This window comes from Nerophis lumbriciformis, linkage group LG26 (genome assembly GCF_033978685.3).
Source record: "Nerophis lumbriciformis linkage group LG26, RoL_Nlum_v2.1, whole genome shotgun sequence".
In the NCBI taxonomy this organism is placed as follows: domain Eukaryota; kingdom Metazoa; phylum Chordata; class Actinopteri; order Syngnathiformes; family Syngnathidae; genus Nerophis; species Nerophis lumbriciformis.
This window is the reverse complement of record NC_084573.2, coordinates 36,560,001-36,581,955: the sequence shown is the minus strand read 5'-3', so window position 1 is coordinate 36,581,955 and position 21,955 is coordinate 36,560,001. Positions and strand designations below refer to the sequence as shown.

Genomic DNA, 21,955 nt, shown 5'->3' with positions numbered 1-21,955 from the left:
CTGCTTCCTTCTTATCTGATTTATTATCTTTACAATGATATAAATGTGTTGTCTCTTTAGGCCCACTCATTCCCCCGCGCCAATCAGAAGGCGACCCACCTGGACTCACCGCCTCTCTCTGGTACGCTCAGCCTGTCACAATCCTCCCAAAAAAAGCTTCTTTTTTTTTATATTTGGCCTGTGTAGAGCTAGATTCCAGAAGGTTTTTTGTGAAGGGTGCGGTTAGAGTCTTGACCCCGCTCTCCCACTCAGGGCCGCGCTTTAATTGGGCTACCGTTTAACGTGTGGTGTGGCGTGGGTGTTGTTGTAAAGTTTGCCGGGCCGCCGCTTGCTGTGACTTCCGGTGTGACGATGAAGGCAGTGATTTGTGCGTCTCCCTCGCCGCTGGCCAGACAATGGCGGGAGCTAAATGTGGCACAATGGTCCCTCGCTCTTCTGGAATATTCCTAAGTCCGTCTGCACGACTGCAGGCGCTGCTCGTTGACAACCTCAAGGATCAAACGTGTGTCAGAAATGAACTAACCCAGGGCTTCTTCACCTTTTTGATCTCGGGGCCCAACTTTTCCACTTAAATATTAACACTGAATTAGTAATAGGGTTAGACAACCTTTATTGATCCACATGGGAAATTGTTCTTTTTTTTTGTTTTTTTAATTGTTTTATTTATAGTTATTTTATTATTTGTTAGTTGTTGTTGTTTTTTTTTTATCTTACTCTTGATTTTAATTGTATTCAATAATTATAATTTATCTAACAGTTTGCACCCTTGTCAAAGAATATGAAACCATGTGTTAAACACAAAATAATATCAAGGCTTAGGTCAGGCTGATTACAACATACTTGCCAACCCTCCCGAATTTTCCGGGAGACTCCCGAAATTCAGCGCCTCTCCCGAAAACCTCCCGGGACAAATATTCTCCCGAAAATCTCCCGATTTTCAGCCGGAGCTGGAAGCCACGCCCCCTCCAGCTCCATGCGGACCTGAGTGAGGACAGCCTTTTTTCATGACGGGAGGACAACAGGGTGACAAGAACTAAATCATCCAGACTAGAGATACATTGTATTATTATGTTTATCTTACCTAAAAATAAATATATTTATTAATTTAAAAAAAAATAAAAAAATACATTTTTACTATATTTTGCTAAAAACATCAAAATTAATTGTATTTTTATTTGTATTTTTTCGTGACTCCTTATTACATCCAGCCATAGAATTATACATTAAAATAAACATATTTGAAATAATTGATTTTAAATTATCATAATAATTCATTTAAAATGACCATATTTAATTATTAAAATAATTACTTGTTTATCAACAACTTCAGCATTTTATTCATTACATTTTGAAACTATCAGAAGCCAAGTTATGTTATATTCCTTAATATTTATTTATGCAAGTTTGAAGTATCAATTATCTAAACACAGTTTGTTTGCATATTTTCAGGATGTAGATATATATCTATCTATATATATATATATATATGTATGTGTGGGAAAAAAAAATCACAAGACTATTTCATCTCTACAGGCCTGTTTCATGAGGGGGGGTTTCCCTCAATCATCAGGAGATTTTTCGGAAATGATTGAGGGAACCCCCTCATGAAACAGGCCTGTAGAGATGAAATAGTCTTGTGATTGGGGGCGTGGTTAAGAGGGGAGGGGTATATTGACAGCTAGAATTCACCAAGTCAAGTATTTCATACACATACATATATATATACATATATATATATATATATATATATTAGAGATGCGCGGATAGGCAATTATTTCATCCGCAACCGCATCAGAAAGTCGTCAACCATCCGCCATCCACCCGATGTAACATTTGATCAGAACCGCACCCGCCCGTTGTTATATATCTAATATAGACGATGCAAGGCATTAGTGAGGTTATAAAGCTTTTGCCTGTTAAAGAAAGGAGACTGATCCAATGCAGCACAGACATTCGCGTGCCACGCTGTCACGACCCAGACGCACACCAGTGCGCAATCATATGGGAGCCGCGCTGAGCGCACCTCCAAGCGCGTCTCGCTGCCGGCGACGGCCGGGTATGGGCCCGACGCTCCAGCGCCATCCATTTTCAGGGCTAGTTGATTCGGCAGGTGGGTTGTTACACACTCCTTAGCGGGTTCCGACTTCCATGGCCACCGTCCTGCTGTCTATATCAACCAGGGTGAGCCCCACCCCTTTCGTGAGCGCACTGCGCGCGGAGTGACCCCTGTTACGCGCCCCCGGCAACAGGGGTGGCGGGCAGGTAAACTGCGCGGGCGGAGCGCGCGGAGTGACCCCTGTTACGAGCCCCCGGCCACGGGGGTGGCGGGCAGGTAAGCTGCTTACCTGCTGGGCGTGACGCCGGCCGCGGCGAAGGCTGACGAGGCGGGGTGTCGGTGCGGTGGGCGCGGTGGTGACCCTGGACGTGCGTCGGGCCCTTCTCGCGGATCGCCTCAGCTACGGCTCCCGGTGGGGCCCTCTCGGGGGAAGGGACCTCGGTCCCGGACCCCGGCGAGGCGTCCCTTCTCCGCTCCGTAAAAGTGTCCATCTCTTTTCTTTTTTTTTCTTCTGTTGTGGCATATGCAGCAGGTGCCTGCTCGTTTTTCGTATGTGGGTAACAACATTTAACTATGTATATATATTTCCCAATTGGTTTAACTGCCACCCGCAAAAAAAATAAAAAAAATATCTAATTAATCCGCCCGACCCGACCCGCGAGCGGATAAAATCTTATTGTTTTTAATTTCATCCGCCCGATCCGCGGATAATCCGCGGACTCCGCGGTTGTGTCCGCAAACCGCGCATCTCTAGTGTGTATGTATATATATATATATATATATATATATATATATGTATATATATATATATATATATATATATATATATATATATATATATGTATATATATGTATATATATATATATAGTCAAGGTGTCATGACTTGGTCTTGGGTGTTTGCTTTTCCGGGATGCAACGGAAAGTTGGCACGGGCGAGACGGGAATTAAGGTACATGATTTATTTAAAGACTATAAATACAAAAAAAAGGGTCAAACAAAAAGCGCGCACAGAGGCGGAGAATAAACTATGAAACCAAAAGACTATAGCAAAAAAGTACAAATGAAAAGCACGCACAGTGGCGGAGAACAAACTATGAAAAACAAAAAGACTATAAACATGGAACAAAAACTTACTATGACAAGGGACATGAAGCAGGATATTAGAGGATGAAGAGTGTACAGAAGCATAAATGTGGAGAGGTCGTCAGAAAGACAAACTGAAAACACTGAACTTAAATACTACAGACATGATTAACGAAAACAGGTGCGTGACTCTAGACGTGAAACAGGTGCGTGACGTGACAGGTGAAAACTAATGGGTTGCTATGGTGACAAACAAGAGTGCACAATGAGTCCAAACGTGGAACAGGTGAAACTAATGGGGTAATCATGGAAACAAGACAAGGGAGTGAAAAGACAGAAACTAAAGAGTCCTATAACTAAACAAAACATGACTTAAAACAAAACATGATTACACAGACATGACACAAGGTTACTATGGTTTATCCGTTATACAGTGCTCAATATCCGGGTTAGAGTGGAATATATGTGAGGTCAGGAAAAAACACAGAGGCTATTTCATCCCTGCAAGCCTGTTTCGCAGGTTTCCCTGCTTTTCCGGGGATTTTATTGAAGTGTCTGTGGTTATTACATACTGTGTGTATATATATAAGGTACATTCATACTTGCCAACCTTGAGACCTCCGATTTCGGGAGGTGGGGGTTAGGGGCGTGGTCGGGGGTGGGGCGGGGCGTGGTTGGGGGCGTGGTTAAGAGGGGAGGGGTATATTGACAGCTAGAATTCACCAAGTCAAGTATTTCATACACATATATATATATATATATATATACATATATATATATATATATATATATATACATATATATATACATATATATATATATATATATATATATACATCCTGAAAATATGCAAACAAAACTGTGTTTAGATAATTGATACTTCAAACTTGCATAAATATAACATGAACATAACATAACTTGGCTTCTGAGAGCTTCAAAATGTAATAAATAAAATGCTAAAGTTTTTGATAAACAAGCAATTATTTTAATAATTAAATATGGTCATTTTAAATGAATTATTATGATCATTTAAAATTAATTATTTCAAATATGTTTATTTTAATGTACCGGTATAATTCTATGGCTGGATGTAATAAGGAGTCAGAAAAAATACAAATAAAAATACAATTAATGTTGATGTTTTTAGCAAAATATAGTAAACATTTATTTAGTTTTTTTTTTTTTCAATTAATAAATATATTTATTTTTAGGTAAGATAAACATAATAATACAATGTATCTCTAGTCTGGATGATTTAGTTCTTGTCACCCTGTTGTCCTCCCGCTCCATGAAAATCGGGAGATTTTCGGGAGAATATTTGTCCCGGGAGGTTTTCGGGTGAGGCGCTGAATTTCGGGAGTCTCCCGGAAAATTCGGGAGGGTTGGCAAGTATGGGTACATTACATGGGGGTGTGGCCATTGTTACACAGTAGTGCCTTGCTTCTGTGCCGGCATGATGAGACTTGTTTGTTGCGTTTGTTTATTGTGGACATGCTGGGGTGGTATATAATAATAATAATAATAATATATGATATATATAATAATAATAATAATATACCACCCCAGTATGTCCACATTAATCAAACGCAACGAACTGGTCTCAGAAAGAAGGCACTACTGTGTAACAATGGCCACACCCCCATATAATGTACCCTATATATATACACACTAGAGATGCGCGGTTTGCGGGCACAACCGCGGAGTCCGCGGATTATCCGCGGATCGGGCGGATGAAATAAAAAAAAATTAGATTTTATCCGCGGGTCGGGTCAGGTCGGGCGGTTGAAATAAAAAAAAATTAGATTTTAAATAGATTCAGGCGGGTGGCAGTTAAACCAATTGGGAAATATATATACATAGTTAAATGTTGTTACCCACATACGAAAAACGAGCAGGCACCTGCAGCATATGCCACAACAGAAGAAAAAAAAAGAAAAGAGATGGACACTTTTACGGAGCGGAGAAGGGACGCCTCGCCGGGGTCCGGGACCGAGGCCCCTTCCCCCGAGAGGGCCCCACCGGGAGCCGTAGCTGAGGTGATCCGCGAGAAGGGCCCGACGCACGTCCAGGGTCACCACCGCGCCCACCGCACCGACACCCCGCCTCGTCCGCCTTCGCCGCGGCCGGCGTCACGCGCAGCAGGTAAGCAGCTTACCTGCCCGCCACCCCCGTGGCCGGGGGCTCGTAACAGGGGTCACTCCGCGCGCTCCGCCCGCGCAGCTTACCTGCCCGCCACCCCTGTTGCCGGGGGCGCGTAACAGGGGTCACTCCGCGCGCAGTGCGCTCACGAAAGGGGTGGGGCTCACCCTGGTTGATATAGACAGCAGGACGGTGGCCATGGAAGTCGGAACCCGCTAAGGAGTGTGTAACAACCCACCTGCCGAATCAACTAGCCCTGAAAATGGATGGCGCTGGAGCGTCGGGACCATACCCGGCCGTCGCCGGCAGCGAGACGCGCTTGGAGGTGCGCTCAGCGCGGCTCCCATATGATTGCGCACTGGTGTGCGTCTGGGTCGTGACAGCGTGGCACGCGAATGTCTGTGCTGCATTGGATCAGTCTCCTTTCTTTAACAGGCAAAAGCTTTATAACCTCACTAATGCCTTGCATCGTCTATATTAGATATATAACAACGGGCGGGTGCGGGCGGGTGCGGTTCTGATCAAATGTTACATCGGGTGGATGGCGGATGGTTGACGACTTTCTGATGCGGTTGCGGATGAAATAATTGCCTATCCGCGCATCTCTAATACACACAGTATGTAACAACCACAGACACTTCAATAAAATCCCCTGAAGAGCAGGGTAACCTGCGAAACAGGCTTGTAGGGATGAAATAGCCACCGTGTTTTTTCCTGACCTAATGTGTGTGTGTGTATGTATATATATATATATATATATATATATATGTATATATATATATATATCAGTCATGGTCAAAAGTGTACATACACTTGTAAAGAACATCATGTCATGGCTGCCTTGACTTTACAATCATTTCTACAACTCTTATTTTTTTGTGATGTAGTGATTGGAGCACATACTTGTTGGTCACAAAAAACTTTCATGAAGTTTGCTTCTTTTATGAATTTATTATGGCTCTACTGAAAATGTGAGGGTCAAAAGTATACATACAGCAATGTTAATATTTGCTTACATGTCCCTTGGCAAGTTTACCTGCAATAAGGTGCTTTTGGTAGCCATCCACAAGCTTCTGCTTGAATTTTTGACCACAAAACTGGTGCAGTTCAGCTAAATGTGTTGCTTTTCTGACATGTGCTTGTTTCTTCAGCATTGTCCACACGTCAGGACTTTGGGAAGGCCATTCTAAAACCTTCATTCTAGCCTGATTTAGCCATTCCTTTACCACTTTTGACGTGTGTTTGGGGTCATTGTCCTGTTGGAACACCCAACTGTGCCCAAGACCCAACTTCCGAGCTGATGATTTTAGATTGTCCTGAAGAATTTGGAGGTAATCCTCCTTTTTCATTGTCCCATTTACTCTCTGTAAAGCAGCAGTTCCATTGGCAGCAAAACAGGCCCAGAGCATAATACTACCACCACCATGCTTGACGGTAGGAGTGATGTTCCTGGGATTAAACGACTCACCTTTTCTCCTCCAAACATATTGCTGGGTATTGTGGCCAAACAGCTACATTTAAGGACAAAGATAAGACCTTCTGGAGGAAAGTTCTGTGGTCAGATGAAACAAAGATTAAGCTGTTTGGCCACAATACCCAGCAATATGTTTGAAGCAGAAAAGGTGAGGTCTTTAATCCCAGGAACACCATACCTACCATCAAGCATGGTGGTGGTAGTATTATGTTCTGGGCCTGTTTAGCTGCCAATGGAACTGCTGCTTTACAGAGAGTAAATGGGACAATGAAAAAGGAGGATTACCTCCAAATTCTTCAGGACAAGCTAAAATCATCAGCCCGGAGGTGGGTTTATTACAATATTACATATATTACAATTTAGTACCGCTGCCCATACGAACCACAGGTGAGAAACAGAGATTTTTTTGGCGGCAACATTTTTAAAGTGCATGCTTTATACACTACGATACAGTGCGCTGTAAAATTGATCTCATTAGCATGTGCAAGGTGCCATAGTGTTGAGTGTGCATACACACAGTATCACGACCAATATGGAGGATGCCCTTTGTGATTCCTGGTGGTCATTTACGACCGACAAGTTGTTCAATTCTCATGTGTCTTTCTTATTTCAGCCATGGCCGCAGACCTGTAACTTCCAGACAATGCACTCCCAGTATGGAGAACATTATCAAGACACTCAGAGCTCTCAAGGTAAGACACACACACACACACTCTTAACCAGGGGTGTCCCGATCCGATATTAATATCGGCCTGATATCAGCTAAAAACAAATATCGGATGATATGGGCTTGCATCTAAAATCTCCGATATAGGCTAGGTAATTGAACAATATTGCAGTCTAAAACAACAATATTTGTCAATACAAACAGGTATTCAATACTTACAGGTGCAAAGGCGCAGTGGAAAGTATCCAGTAACAAACGTGTCTGCATCACGAGAGTAATGCGCTAAATGCGAGGATTTATTGTGACCACTCAAATTAACATTCATCTTAATTTTAATTAAAGACTAATAAATATTTTTTTGTTTTTTCTACCTATCCTTGTCCTCAGTTTGAGTAATTTCACTCGATCAAACTTTTCCTAACATTCCACACTAAAAAAATAATTTAAAAAAATACACGGCCCGCAAAAGCCTGGAAATAACATGCGTCTTTATTTTTTTTTTATTTTTTTTTTTTACTATTCTTTTTTTATACTTTTTAAAAATATTCTTGTAATCAGACCATATTTTCAGTATATTAGGTGGAATCTTTACCTCCTTTTTTTCGACTCTAAGTATTCATTCTTTCCATTTTGACAGTACGAATACATGTACTGCATGCAACTGTGCATCTTTTAAACTTTAATATCATCTAATAATGAATAAATATTAAATTATGATGCATTTCAAACATGTTTTGTTGAAATAAAAAAATCAATTCCTAAACATATACTTCACTTAGGAATTAAAAAAACAAGTTATCCATTAAATTGTACACTGTAAAAATGACAAAAAATTGTACACTGTAAAAATGGCAAAAAATTGTACACTGTAAAAATGACAAAAAATGTACACTGTAAAAATGACAAAAAATTGTACACTGTAAAAATGACAAAAAAATTGTACACTGTAAAAATGACAAAAAATTGTACACTGTAAAAATGACAAAAAATTGTACACTGTAAAAATGACAAAAAATTGTACACTGTAAAAATGACAATAGATTTTATGGTAAAAACTGGAAGCTCAGTCACCAGAATTTTACAGTAAAAAAACTGTGGTACAGTTTTTTTTTTATTTACATTAATACCCCGTAAAAACAACAGCCACAGATTTTATGGTAAAAAAAACTGGTAGCTCAGAATTGTACCATAAAAAATCTGGAGTACTGTTTTTCCATTTTCAGTAATATGCTGTAAAAACCACCGCGGTAAAATTCTAGCCACTAGCCAGATTTTCCTGCAAAAAAATTAATAAAAATAATAATAATTAAGAGTACCGTTATTTTAGAGCACAGGTTTTAAACTCAATCTGGCCCGCCACATCATTTAATGTGGCCTGCCACTTCATTTATGTGGCCTACCACATCATTTATGTGGCCTGCCACATAATTGAAGTTATCCATTAAATTGTACACTGTAAAAATGACAATAGATTTTATGGTAAAAACCGGAAGCTCAGTCACCAGAATTTTACAGTAAAGAAACTGGTACCGTTTTTTTTTTATTTACATTAATACCCCGTAAAAACAACAGCCGCAGATTTTACGGTAAAAAAAAAAACCCGGTAGCTCAGAATTGTACCATAAAAAATCTGGAGGACGGTTTTTCCATTTTCAGTAATATGCTGTAAAAACCACCGCAGTAAAATTCTAGCCACTAGCCAGATTTTCCTGCCAAAAAAAAAGAAAAATAATAATAATTAAGAGTATACCGTTATTTTAGAGCACTGGTTAAAAACTCAATCTGGCCCGCCACATCATTTAATGTGGCCTGTCACTTCATTTATGTGGCCTACCACATAATTGAAGTTATCCATTAAATTGTACACTGTAAAAATGACAATAGATTTTATGGTACAAACCGGAAGCTCAGTCACCAGAATTTTACAGTAAAGAAACTGGTACCGGTTTTTTTAAATTTACATTAATACCCCGTAAAAACAACAGCCACAGAATTTACGGTAAAAACAAACAAACTGGTAGCTCTGTCACCAGAATAGTACCATAAAAAATCTGGAGGACGGTTTTTCCATTTCCAGTAATATGCTGTAAAAACCACCGCAGTAAAATTCTAGCCACTGCAAAAAAATAAATAATAATAATTCAGTGTGCTTTAAATAAATAGAATCCAATGCATAGTCCAGTGTTTTTCAACCACTGTGCTGCGGCACACCAGTGAGATTATCTAGTTTCACCTATTTGGGTTAAAAATATTTTTTGCAAACCAGTAATTATAGTCTGCCAATGATGTGTTGTTGTTGAGTGTCTGTGCTGAGTAACCGTGTAATACTCTTCCATATCAGTAGGTGGCAGCAGGTAGCTAATTGCTTTGTAGATGTGGGAAATAGCGGGAGGCAGCGTGCAGGTAAAAAGGTGTCTAATGCTTGAATCAAAAATAAACAAAAGGTGAGTGCCCCTAAGAAAAGGCATTGAATCTTAGGAAAGGCTATGCAGAACGAGACTAAAACTGAACTGGCTACAAAGTAAACAAAAACAGAATGCTGGAGGACAGCAAAGACTTACTGTGGAGCAAAGACGGCGTCCACAATGTACATCCGAACATGACATGACAATCAACAGTGTCCCCACAAAGAAGGATAAAAACAACTGAAATATTCTTGACTGCTAAAACAAAGTAGATGCGGGAAATATCGCTCAAAGGAAGACATGAAACTGCTACAGGAAAATACCAAAAAAAGAGAAAAAGCCATCAAAATAGGAGCGCAAGACAAGAAGTAAAACACTACACACAGGAAAACAGCAAAAAAAGTCCAAATAAGTCAGGGTGTGATGTGACAGGTGGTGAAAAGTACACCTACTTTGAGACAAGAGCTATAGTGATGCATGCTTGGTTATGCTTTAAAGTCATATCCAACAATTGCGACTTTTTACTGTCAACTGAGTTTAGTTTCTTGTTTATTTCTGCTGGCAAAAAAAATGTGCCTAGGCTCAAAAAAGGTTGAAAAACACTGACATAGTCAATTGTATCTACCTATTGGATTAATATCGGTATTGGTCAACACTCAGAACTGTAATATCGGTATTGTATCGGAAGTGACAGAGTAGTATCGGGACACCCCTACTCCTTTTAACTTCACAGTTCAGCATCCTTTGTTAGAATGACCAAAGGTGGGGATTAAGTCTGTAGGGCTAAGAAAAGTCGATTTTTAAGATAAAGTACTTGATCCTGTGTGTCCTAAATAGATAGTATCTTCCATGATGACCCGTACTACAAGTCCCAGACCAGCCTGGACCACTGCCAAGTGGACTTCCCCTTCCGTAACGGCACCTTGCCCAACGGCAGCATGTACAGCAGCCCCAGCCTGAGCTCCCTCAACCACTCGCAGACCTTCATCCCGCCCTCGCCGCTCTCCTCCAACCTCAGCATCCCGGGCAGCGAGCTCATGCGCCCGGACTACATCCCCAGCCACCGCCACAGCGCCATCATCGCTCCGTCCTACCGCCCCACGCCCGAGTACGACGCCGTGATGCGGCAGAAGCGGCGCATCCTCCCCGCGCACCACGACCTCCACAGCCAGTCGCTGCGCAGTCTGAACATTAGCAACGCCTGTGCTTACCGCCAGCCTGAGGCTTTGGTCTATAGCCAGCCAGAGATGAGGGAGAGGGCACCTTACCATGGACTTGGACCCAGTCCAGGACCTTACACACAGGTGAGGAGAGCATCGGTTGGTATGGAAGTCCTAGGACATGGAGGTAGACCACACTCTTAGAAATAAGGGTTCTAAAAGGGCTCTTCTACAAGGGCTGAGGTTCTAACTGGAACCATTTGCTTCTGAAAAACCCTTTCCCGAAGAAAGGGTTTTTCAAGGGTTCTTGGTAACGCTAATGGTTCCAGTAAGAACCATTTTGATCCAGAGAACCCTTTAAAACCCCTTTTCTGAATAATTGGTTTTAAAAGGGTTCTCACTAACACTAAGGGTTCCAGTAAGAACTATTTTGATCCGGAGAACCGTTTTTGGAAGAAAGAGTTCTTCGGGGATTGTTGAAAGCATGGGTAAGATCCTGTGTCACCAGGGACATACTTCCTGATAACATTTGCCAATAATGGTGCCTATCTTTAAATAAATGTTTTTCTCATTCAAATGTTTGTTCAATGTCAACATGATAAATGACCACAATATAATATGAACTAAACTGATCTGTAGAATACAATATGGTTCTTTATAGAACCCTCAGAAGACAAGACGGTTATCGGTGAAAACCTTTGAAAAGGGATGTTTTTAGAACCCCCTGTGTCAGGTCTAGATGAAACCCTTGAAACATGAAAGAGTTCTTTGTGGAACTCCCTGCGTGGGTTCTAGATGAAACCCTTGAAACATGAAAGGGTTCTTAGTGGAACTCCCTGCATGGGTTCTAGATGAAACCCTTGACAAACGAAAGGGTTCTTAGTGGAACTCCCTGTGTGGGTTCTAGATGAAACCCTTGAAACATGAAAGGGTTCTTAGTGGAACTCCCTGCATGGGTTCTAGATGAAACCCTTGACAAACGAAAGGGTTCTTAGTGGAACTCCCTGTGTGGGTTCTAGATGAAACCCTTGAAACATGAAAGGGTTCTTAGTGGAACTCCCTGCATGGGTTCTAGATGAAACCCTTGACAAACGAAAGGGTTCTTAGTGGAACTCCCTGTGTGGGTTCTAGATGAAACCCTTGAAATACGAAAGGGTTCTTAGTGGAACTCCCTGCGTGGGTTCTAGATGAAAGTCTTGAAATACAAAAGGGTTCTTAGTGGAACTCCCTGTGTGGGTTCTAGATGAAACCCTTGAAATACGAAAGGGTTCTTAGTGGAACTCCCTGCGTGGGTTCTAGATGAAAGTCTTGAAATACAAAAGGGTTCTTAGTGGAACTCCCTGTGTGGGTTCTAGATGAAACCCTTGAAATACGAAAGGGTTCTTAGTGGAACTCCCTGTGTGGGTTCTAGATGAAACCCTTGAAATACAAAAGGGTTCTTAGTGGAACTCCCTGTGTGGGTTCTAGATGAAACCCTTGAAATACAAAAGGGTTCTTAGTGGAACTCCCTGTGTGGGTTCTAGATGAAACCCTTGAAACATGAAAGGGTTCTTAGTGGAACTCCCTGCGTGGGTTCTTTGTAGAACCTCTCATGGGGGGTTCTGGGTGGAACCTTACACACACAGTTCTAGGTAGAACCCTCCAAAAGGGTTCCAGGTGGAACCTTTATAAAAAGGTTCTACCTGGAGCCAAAAAGGGTTCTCCTATGAAGACGAGCCGAAGAACCATATATGGTTCTACTTAGCACTTTTATTTCTAAGAGTGCAGTAGACACAATTGTACTTAAGAGTACCGTTACTTTAGAGCACAGGTGTGAAACTCAAGGCTCGATCTGGCCCGCCACCTCATTTAATGTGGCCAGACGCATCCTAATGTGGTCCGACACATCATTTGATGTTGAAATCCCTAAATTTCTTGCAATTGCACTTTGAGAAACGTTGTTCTTAAACTGTTCGACTATTTGCTCACGCAGTTGTGGACAAAGTGGTGACCCTCGCCCCATCCTTTCTTGTGAAAGACTGAGCATTTTTTTGGGAAGCTGTTTTTATACCCAATCATGGCACCCACCTGTTCCCAATTAGCCTGCACACCTGTGGGATGTTCCAAATAAGTGTTTGATGAGCATTCCTCAACTTTATCAGTATTTATTGCCACCTTTCCCAACTTCTTTGTCACGTGTTGCTGGCATCAAATTCTAAAGTTAATGATTATTTGCAAAAAAAAAAAAATGTTTATCAGTTTGAACATCAAATATGTTGTCTCCTTTTCTGTCTCCCTGTAATGTTTGATCCTGTTCTGTCTCCATTACATTACAGGGAGACAAAGAGAGAAAAAAAAAAAAGAGAAATAAAAAAAAGCATGTAAACAAACAGCTTGGGCCTTAAAATCCAAATTTTCAGCACAATCCCATTAAAGATCGGACAAACATTATAAGGGAGACAGAACAGGATCAGACATTACAGGGAGACAGAACAGAATCAAACATTATAAGGGAGACAGAACAGAATCAAACATTATAAGGGAGACAGAACAGGATCAAACATTACAGGGATTGTAATGATTTGATCCTGTTCTGTCTCCCTTATGTTTGATCCTGTTCTGTCTCCCTTATAATGTGTTCTGTCTCCATTACATTACAGGGAGACAGAACAGGATCAAACATTACAGGGAGACAGAACAGGATCAAACATTGCAGGGAGACAGAACAGGATCAAACATTACAGGGAGACAGAACAGGATCAAACATTACAGGGAGACAGAACAGGATCAAACATTGCAGGGATACAGCACAGGATCAAACATTGCAGGGAGACAGAACAGGATCAAACATTACAGGGAGACAGAACAGGATCAAACATTGCAGGGAGACAGAACAGGATCAAACATTACAGGGAGACAGAACAGGATCAAACATTACAGGGAGACAGCACATGATCAAACATAAGGGAGACAGAACAGGATCAAACATTACAGGGAGACAGAACAGGATCCTGGTCTGTCTCCCTTATGTTTGATCCTATTCTGTCTCCCTTATGTTTGATCCTGTTCTGTCTCCCTGTAATGTTTGATCAAACATAAGGGAGACAGAACAGGATCAAACATTGCAGGGAGACAGAACAGGATCAAACATTACAGGGAGACAGAACAGGATCAAACATTACAGGGAGACAGCACAGGATCAAACATAAGGGAGACAGAACAGGATCAAACATTACAGGGAGACAGAACAGGATCCTGGTCTGTCTCCCTTATGTTTGATCCTGTTCTGTCTCCCTTATGTTTGATCCTGTTCTGTCTCCCTGTAATGTTTGATCAAACATAAGGGAGACAGAACAGGATCAAACATTGCAGGGAGACAGAACAGGATCAAACATTACAGGGAGACAGCACAGGATCAAACATAAGGGAGACAGAACAGGATCAAACATTACAGGGAGACAGAACAGGATCCTGGTCTGTCTCCCTTATGTTTGATCCTGTTCTGTCTCCCTTATGTTTGATCCTGTTCTGTCTCCCTGTAATGTTTGATCAAACATAAGGGAGACAGAACAGGATCAAACATTACAGGGAGACAGAACAGGATCAAACATTACAGGGAGACAGCACAGGATCAAACATAAGGGAGACAGAACAGGATCAAACATTACAGGGAGACAGAACAGGATCCTGGTCTGTCTCCCTTATGTTTGATCCTGTTCTGTCTCCCTTTTGTTTGATCCTGTTCTGTCTCCCTGTAATGTTTGATCAAACATAAGGGAGACAGAACAGGATCAAACATTGCAGGGAGACAGAACAGGATCAAACATTACAGGGAGACAGAACAGGATCAAACATTACAGGGAGACAGCACAGGATCAAACATAAGGGAGACAGAACAGGATCAAACATTACAGGGAGACAGAACAGGATCCTGTTCTGTCTCCCTTATGTTTGATCCTGTGCTGTATCCCTGTAATGTTTGATCCTGTTCTGTCTCCCTGTAATGTTTGATCAAACATAAGGGAGACAGAACAGGATCAAACATTATAGGGAGACAGAACATGATCAAACATTATAGGGAAACAGACCAGGATCCTGTTCTGTCTCCCTGTAATGTTTGATCAAACATAAGGGAGACAGAACAGGATCAAACATTATAGGGAGACAGAACAGGATCAAACATTACAGGGAGACAGAATCATTTTCAACCCATATTCAGTTGAATATGGGTTGAAAATGATTTGCAAATCATTGTATTCCGTTTATATTTACATCTAACACAATTTCCCAACTCGTATGGAAACGGGGGTTTGTAGATCAGGGTTTTCTTTAAGTGTGTATCATCCTCCATATTCGACTTTTCTAACATTTCTCTGCTTTCCAGATCAGCTACAGTAAGCCGGTGTCTCATGGCCCCCATCAGGGAGGACCGGCGAGCAGTCAGGGGCCGTGTCATTTGCCATGCATCAACGGAGGCGGCGGCGTTGGCGGCGGCGTGGGGAGCTCAATATCTCACACCGTCAGCACACCCGAGCTCGCCAATACCAAACAGCAAGGGACTAACCCTGGGAACTACGCCGCCACGCCTCACATCATGAGAAGCCACATATCGCGACCTCCCCCGCCGTATCCCTCCGCCCCCTTCCGGCCCGCCACCAGCACGCCGGACCTGGCGAGCCATCGCCTCCGCTGCATCGGGGGCAGCAGTCCGGAGCTGGTGACCCGCATGGTGCAGCTGTCGGTGAAGACTTTCCAGCCCGACAGCTCGGCGGTGGTGCACCAGTCCCTGCAGGAGGTCAGCGAGCCGCTCACCACGGCGGCGAAGCACCGCTCCACGCTGGGCAAGAGGCACAGCATGGAGGTGATCAGCAGCATGAGGGCCGGGGGTGGCATGGAGGCCATGGTGATGAAGGGCATGAACGCGCCTCTTCATCGGAGGAACACTCTCCGGGAGCATGTGATGCCTCCTCACCCGCATCCTCCTCAAGCCGTAGACCTGCCAATACCCATCCCTCCCCAGCAGGAGGAGCCGCCCGCTCCCGTCACCTATCAGCATCAAAAAACCCTCTCCAACGCCACCATGCTCATCCACAGCAGTGAGAGCGAGGAGGAGGAGGAGGAGGAGGAGGAGGAAGAGAGGCCTGAGCTTGATGTTCAAATCCCGGGTCTTAACGAGGACATCAGCATCAGCGCACAGTTGCAGGCCGCCTTGGCCAAACTGCCCAACAAACCCCCTCCGGAGTACCCCGGTCCTCCCAGACCTCCCAGCATCGTTTCCACCCACGCTCACCACCACAACACCGCGCCGCACGGACGCCACGGGTTCATGGACCCCGGCCAAGCCCAGGTCGCCGGGGATGGCGACCCCGAAAGCGGCAGCGGCGGCGGCGGCGGTGGGACTCTAACGCGCGGCGAGCAGGGCGGGCTGAACGGGAACCTTTTGGGGCCGTCCATTTCAGAACCCGACCTGACCAGCGTGAAGGAGAGGGTGAGGAAGGAGCCGGTGAAGGAGAGGCCCGTGTCGGAGATGTTCTCACTGGAGGACAGCATCGTGGAGAGGGAAATAGCTCAGAGGGTAAGACTTTTTTTTATGCTGGAATTTTGGCCAAATGATTTGAAAATTCTCATTTTTCACCATAATGACCAACATTAACCTCCGAAGGTTTAGTGGCCACATGCGTGGACAGCACCTTTTAGCTCTTATTTCCAAAATTTTGTACACTACTGAATTGGGGTCTTATGGCCACGTATGTGGACACTTATACTGCCATCTGGTGGTGTCAGAAGAGTATAACATACAATGGAATTTGGGGGGGAAAAAAGTGTAAAAATTAAAATTTGCATGTCACTAAACATGAAGTACACGTTTGTGTACTTATGGACTAAGTACATCATATTAAAAGATGATTTTTAGTTTGTATTCTAATTAGGGTCCAATAAGCCCAAATACATTACACACAGTTTGAACAGTAACACTGTGTTTGAATATAAAAAATAAAACTCTTACATTATAATATTGAAATAAGGGCATACCTCAGTTTGAGAATTGATGTTCCAGTGCAGGTGTGTCGAACTCCTTTTCATTGAGGGCCGCTTGTAACAGCAAATAAATGAATTTGCCAATGCATTTAATTATAAATATTTTAGGTACACTGTAAAACTGCCAACTTAGTCACCAGAATTTTACTGTAGTAAAAAAAATAAAAAATTCTCCATAACATTACGGTAAATGGAAAAACTATAATGGGAAAAATCTGGCAGCTTAGTCGCCAGGATATTACTATGAAAATGTAGTTTTAAAAAAAACAAAAAATTCTCATTTTTCACCATAATGACCAACATTAACCTCTGAAGGTTTAGTGGCCACATGCGTGGACAGCACTTTTTAGCTCTTATTTCCAAAATTGTGTACACTACTGAATTGGGGTCTTATGGCCACGTATGTGGACACTTATACTGCCATCTGGTGGTGTCAGAAGAGTATAACATACAATGGAATTTGGGGGGGGAAAAGTGTAAAAATTAAAATTTGCATGTCACTAAACATGAAGTACACGTTTGTGTACTTATGGACTAAGTACATCATATTAAAAGATGATTTTTAGTTTTTATTCTATATAGGGTCCAATAAGCCCAAATACATTACACACAGTTTGAACAGTAACACTGTGTTTGAATATAAAAAATAAAACTCTTACATTATAATATGGAAATAAGGGCATACCTCAGTTTGAGAATTGATGTTCCAGTGCAGGTGTGTCGAACTCCTTTTCATTGAGGGCCGCTTGTAACAGCAAATAAATGAATTTGCCAATGCATTTAATTATAAATATTTTAGGTACACTGTAAAACTGCCAACTTAGTCACCAGAATTTTACTGTAGTAAAAAAAAAAAAAAATTCTCCATAACATTACGGTAAATGGAAAAACTATAATGGGAAAAAACTGGCAGCTTAGTCGCCAGGATATTACTATGAAAATGTAGTTTTAAAAAAAACAAAAAATTCTCATTTTTCACCATAATGACCAACATTAACCTCTGAAGGTTTAGTGGCCACATGCGTGGACAGCACTTTTTAGCTCTTATTTCCAAAATTGTGTACACTACTGAATTGGGGTCTTATGGCCACGTATGTGGACACTTATACTGCCATCTGGTGGTGTCAGAAGAGTATAACATACAATGGAATTTGGGGGGGGAAAAGTGTAAAAATTAAAATTTGCATGTCACTAAACATGAAGTACACGTTTGTGTACTTATGGACTAAGTACATCATATTAAAAGATGATTTTTAGTTTTTATTCTATATAGGGTCCAATAAGCCCAAATAGCAAAGAAAAAGAAAAAAAAGCATGTAAACAAACAGCTTGGGCCTTAAGAGGTTAAAATACCTACTCCCAAGTGGGCTGGACTGGTAAAAATCACAGCATGAGAACTTGAAAATAAAGACAAACTTCAGATTGTTTTCTTTGTTTGAAAATAGAACAAGCACATTCTGAAATTGTACAAATCATAATGTTCTGAATCCGAATCACAAATACTTTAATAATCCCCGAGGGGAAATACAAATTTTCAGCACAATCCCATTCAAGATCGGACAAACATTATAAGAGAGACAGAAGAGGATCAAACATTATAAGGGAGACAGAACAGGATCAAACATTACAGGGAGACAGAACAGGATCAAACATTACAGGGAGACAGCACAGGATCAAACATTATAAGGGAGACAGCACAGGATCAAACATTATAAGGGAGACAGAACAGGATCAAACATTATAAGGGAGACAGAACAGGATCAAACATTATAAGGGAGTCAGAATAGGATCAAACATTATAAGGGAGACAGAACAGGATCAAACATTACAGGGAGACAGAACAGGATCAAACATTACAGGGAGACAGAACAGGATCAAATATTACTGGGAGACAGAACGGGGGCGCGTAACAGGGGTCACTCCGCACGCAGTGCGCTCACGAAAGGGGTGGGGCTCACCCTGGTTAATATAGACAGCAGCTAGGACGGTGGCCATGGAAGTCGGAACCCGCTAAGGAGTGTGTAACAACCCACCTGCCGAATCAACTAGCCCTGAAAATGGATGGCGCTGGAGCGTTGGGCCCATACCCGGCCGTCGCCGGCAGCGAGACGCACTTGGAGGTGCGCTCAGCGCGGCTCCCATATGATTGCGCACTGGTGTGCGTCTGGGTCGTGACAGCGTGGCACGCGAATGTCTGTGCTGCATTGGATCAGTCTCCTTTCTTTAACAGGCAAAAGCTTTATAACCTCACTAATGCCTTGCATCGTCTATATTAGATATATAACAACGGGCGGGTGCGGTTCTGATCAAATGTTACATCGGGTGGATGGCGGATGGTTGACGACTTTCTGATGCGGTTGCGGATGAAATAATTGCCTATCCGCGCATCTCTAATGTATATATATTTCCGAATTGGTTTAACTGCCACCCGCCTGAATCTATTTAAAATCTAATTTTTTTTTATTTCAACCGCCTGACCCGCGGATAAAATCTATTTTTTTTATTTTATTTCAACCGCCCGACCCGCGGATAATCCGCGGTTGTGTCCGCAAACCGCGCATCTCTAATAGGTAGCTAGTTAGGTGCTAGTAGCTAATGTTAAAAGTTGTGATGTTTCTCTAAAATATATTTTTTATGGACATTTATCAGAAAAAACATTGTGCAAAATAAAAAGCATGTTGTTTATTAGCCAGTTCCTGATTAGCAGTAATCCGGGGGAGGGTTGCACGAGGCTCTGAGTCCCGCCAGGCCGCCTTAAACCCTGCAGATTATGCTTGGGTCTGGGCCACTCCTCCACTTTATAGTTTGGTGTGACTATGTGGATTCTCTGGTGTTTACTCCCCACCTGACCACGCTTAGCCGGACCTCGCCCTCCTTGTTGTTTTCACTGTCCCGGAGAAGGTTAGGCGGGGAAGGGTCCGCAGGTTTTTTACGAGCATTTGAGATTAGGGAGGTAATCCTTTGGCTGGCGTGGCGGCGAGGGAAGTAGAATGTTGCTGGCCCTGCCTCTAAGCATGGGATTGTCCTCTCTTCTGCAGACGCTGGAGAGACAGAAGATGTCCGTGGACTCCATGAAGAGACCCCTGATGATGGCAGCCCTCAATGGCCTCTACGTGGCCCGGATGCCCGTCCCGGAGTGTCCTGCGGAGGATGGCGCCAAGGCTGCCACTGATGAGCGGGTAAGACCACGGCAGCAAAGTGGGGTTGGAAGTCCAAAACATTAGTTTGTTGTTCAAAGGCATCCAAAAAAGTAACAATACTTTGACTTTTTGTTACTAATCTGTTTCAAAGGGTCCTTTGAAAACCGAATAGTATGAAAAGTGAAGAAGTTATCTATTGGGTTATAGCATCTTAATAAAGACGATACTAAGATTAATAACTTATTCATAAGGCCACTCTAAAGTGATTTCTATATTTTCTGTCCACCAGTTTCACTGCGCAGTTGTTGTTAGGTTAACATTATTGCGTTATAGAATATAAGAATAATTAAAGCTGCAAGCAGTGTTGGTCGGGCCCGCGTATTTGGCAGGTGCTAGTCCTAAGTGTCCCAACACTTTTGTCAAAGTTTAGTCCCAAGTGTCCCAATACTCTTGTCAAGTTTTAGTCCCAAGTATCCCAATACTTTTGTCCAGGTTTCGGCCTAAATATCCCAATACTTTTGTCCAGTGGTAGTCATAAGTGTCCCAATACTTTTGTCTACTTTTAGTCCTAAGTGTCCCAATACTTTTGTCAAGTTTTAGTCCCAAGTGTCCCAATACTCTTGTCAAGTTTTAGTCCCAAGTATCCCAATACTTTTGTCCAGGTTTCGGCCTAAATATCCCAATACTTTTGTCCAGTGATAGTCATAAGTGTCCCAATACTTTTGTCTACTTTTAGTCCTAAGTGTCCCAATACTTTTGTCAAGTTTTAGTCCCAAGTGTCCCAATACTCTTGTCAAGTTTTAGTCCCAAGTATCCCAATACTTTTGTCCAGGTTTCGGCCTAAATATCCCAATACTTTTGTCCAGTGATAGTCATAAGTGTCCCAATACTTTTGTCTACTTTTAGTCCTAAGTGTCCCAATACTTTTGTCAAGTTTTAGTCCCAAGTGTCCCAATACTCTTGTCAAGTTTTAGTCCCAAGTATCCCAATACTTTTGTCCAGGTTTCGGCCTAAATATCCCAATACTTTTGTCCAGTGATAGTCATAAGTGTCCCAATACTTTTGTCTACTTTTAGTCCTAAGTGTCCCAATACTTTTGTCAAGTTTTAGTCCCAAGTGTCCCAATACTCTTGTCAAGTTTTAGTCCCAAGTATCCCAATACTTTTGTCCAGGTTTCGGCCTAAATATCCCAATACTTTTGTCCAGTGATAGTCATAAGTGTCCCAATACTTTTGTCTACTTTTAGTTCGAAGTGTCCCAATACTTTTGTCAAGTTTTAGTCCCAAGTGTCCCAATACTCTTGTCAAGTTTTAGTCCCAAGTATCCCAATACTTTTGTCCAGGTTTCGGCCTAAATATCCCAATACTTTTGTCCAGTGATAGTCATAAGTGTCCCAATACTTTTGTCTACTTTTAGTTCGAAGTGTCCCAATACTTTTGTCAAGTTTTAGTCCCAAGTGTCCCAATACTCTTGTCAAGTTTTAGTCCCAAGTATCCCAATACTTTTGTCCAGGTTTCGGCCTAAATATCCCAATACTTTTGTCCAGTGATAGTCATAAGTGTCCCAATACTTTTGTCTACTTTTAGTCCTAAGTGTCCCAATACTTTTGTCAAGTTTTAGTCCCAAGTGTCCCAATACTCTTGTCAAGTTTTAGTCCCAAGTATCCCAATACTTTTGTCCAGTTTTCGGCCTAAATATCCCAATACTTTTGTCCAGTGATAGTCATAAGTGTCCCAATACTTTTGTCTACTTTTAGTTCGAAGTGTCCCAATACTTTTGTCTAGTTTTAGTCCCAAGTGTCCCAATACTCTT

At 42.2% G+C, this 21,955-nt stretch overlaps 1 protein-coding gene across 1 annotated transcript in view; it reads left to right on the top strand.

Moving 5' to 3' along the window:
* Positions 1-21,955, top strand: part of LOC133623677 (tyrosine-protein phosphatase non-receptor type 14-like) — a 112,767-nt gene that overhangs the window by 65,951 nt on the left and 24,861 nt on the right. The window contains exons 10-14 of the mRNA XM_072916292.1: positions 61-121; positions 7,367-7,445; positions 10,663-11,129; positions 15,349-16,539; positions 20,042-20,182. Of these exons, the coding sequence (XP_072772393.1) occupies positions 61-121; positions 7,367-7,445; positions 10,663-11,129; positions 15,349-16,539; positions 20,042-20,182 (1,939 nt within the window). The remainder of the gene's footprint in view (positions 1-60; positions 122-7,366; positions 7,446-10,662; positions 11,130-15,348; positions 16,540-20,041; positions 20,183-21,955) is intronic.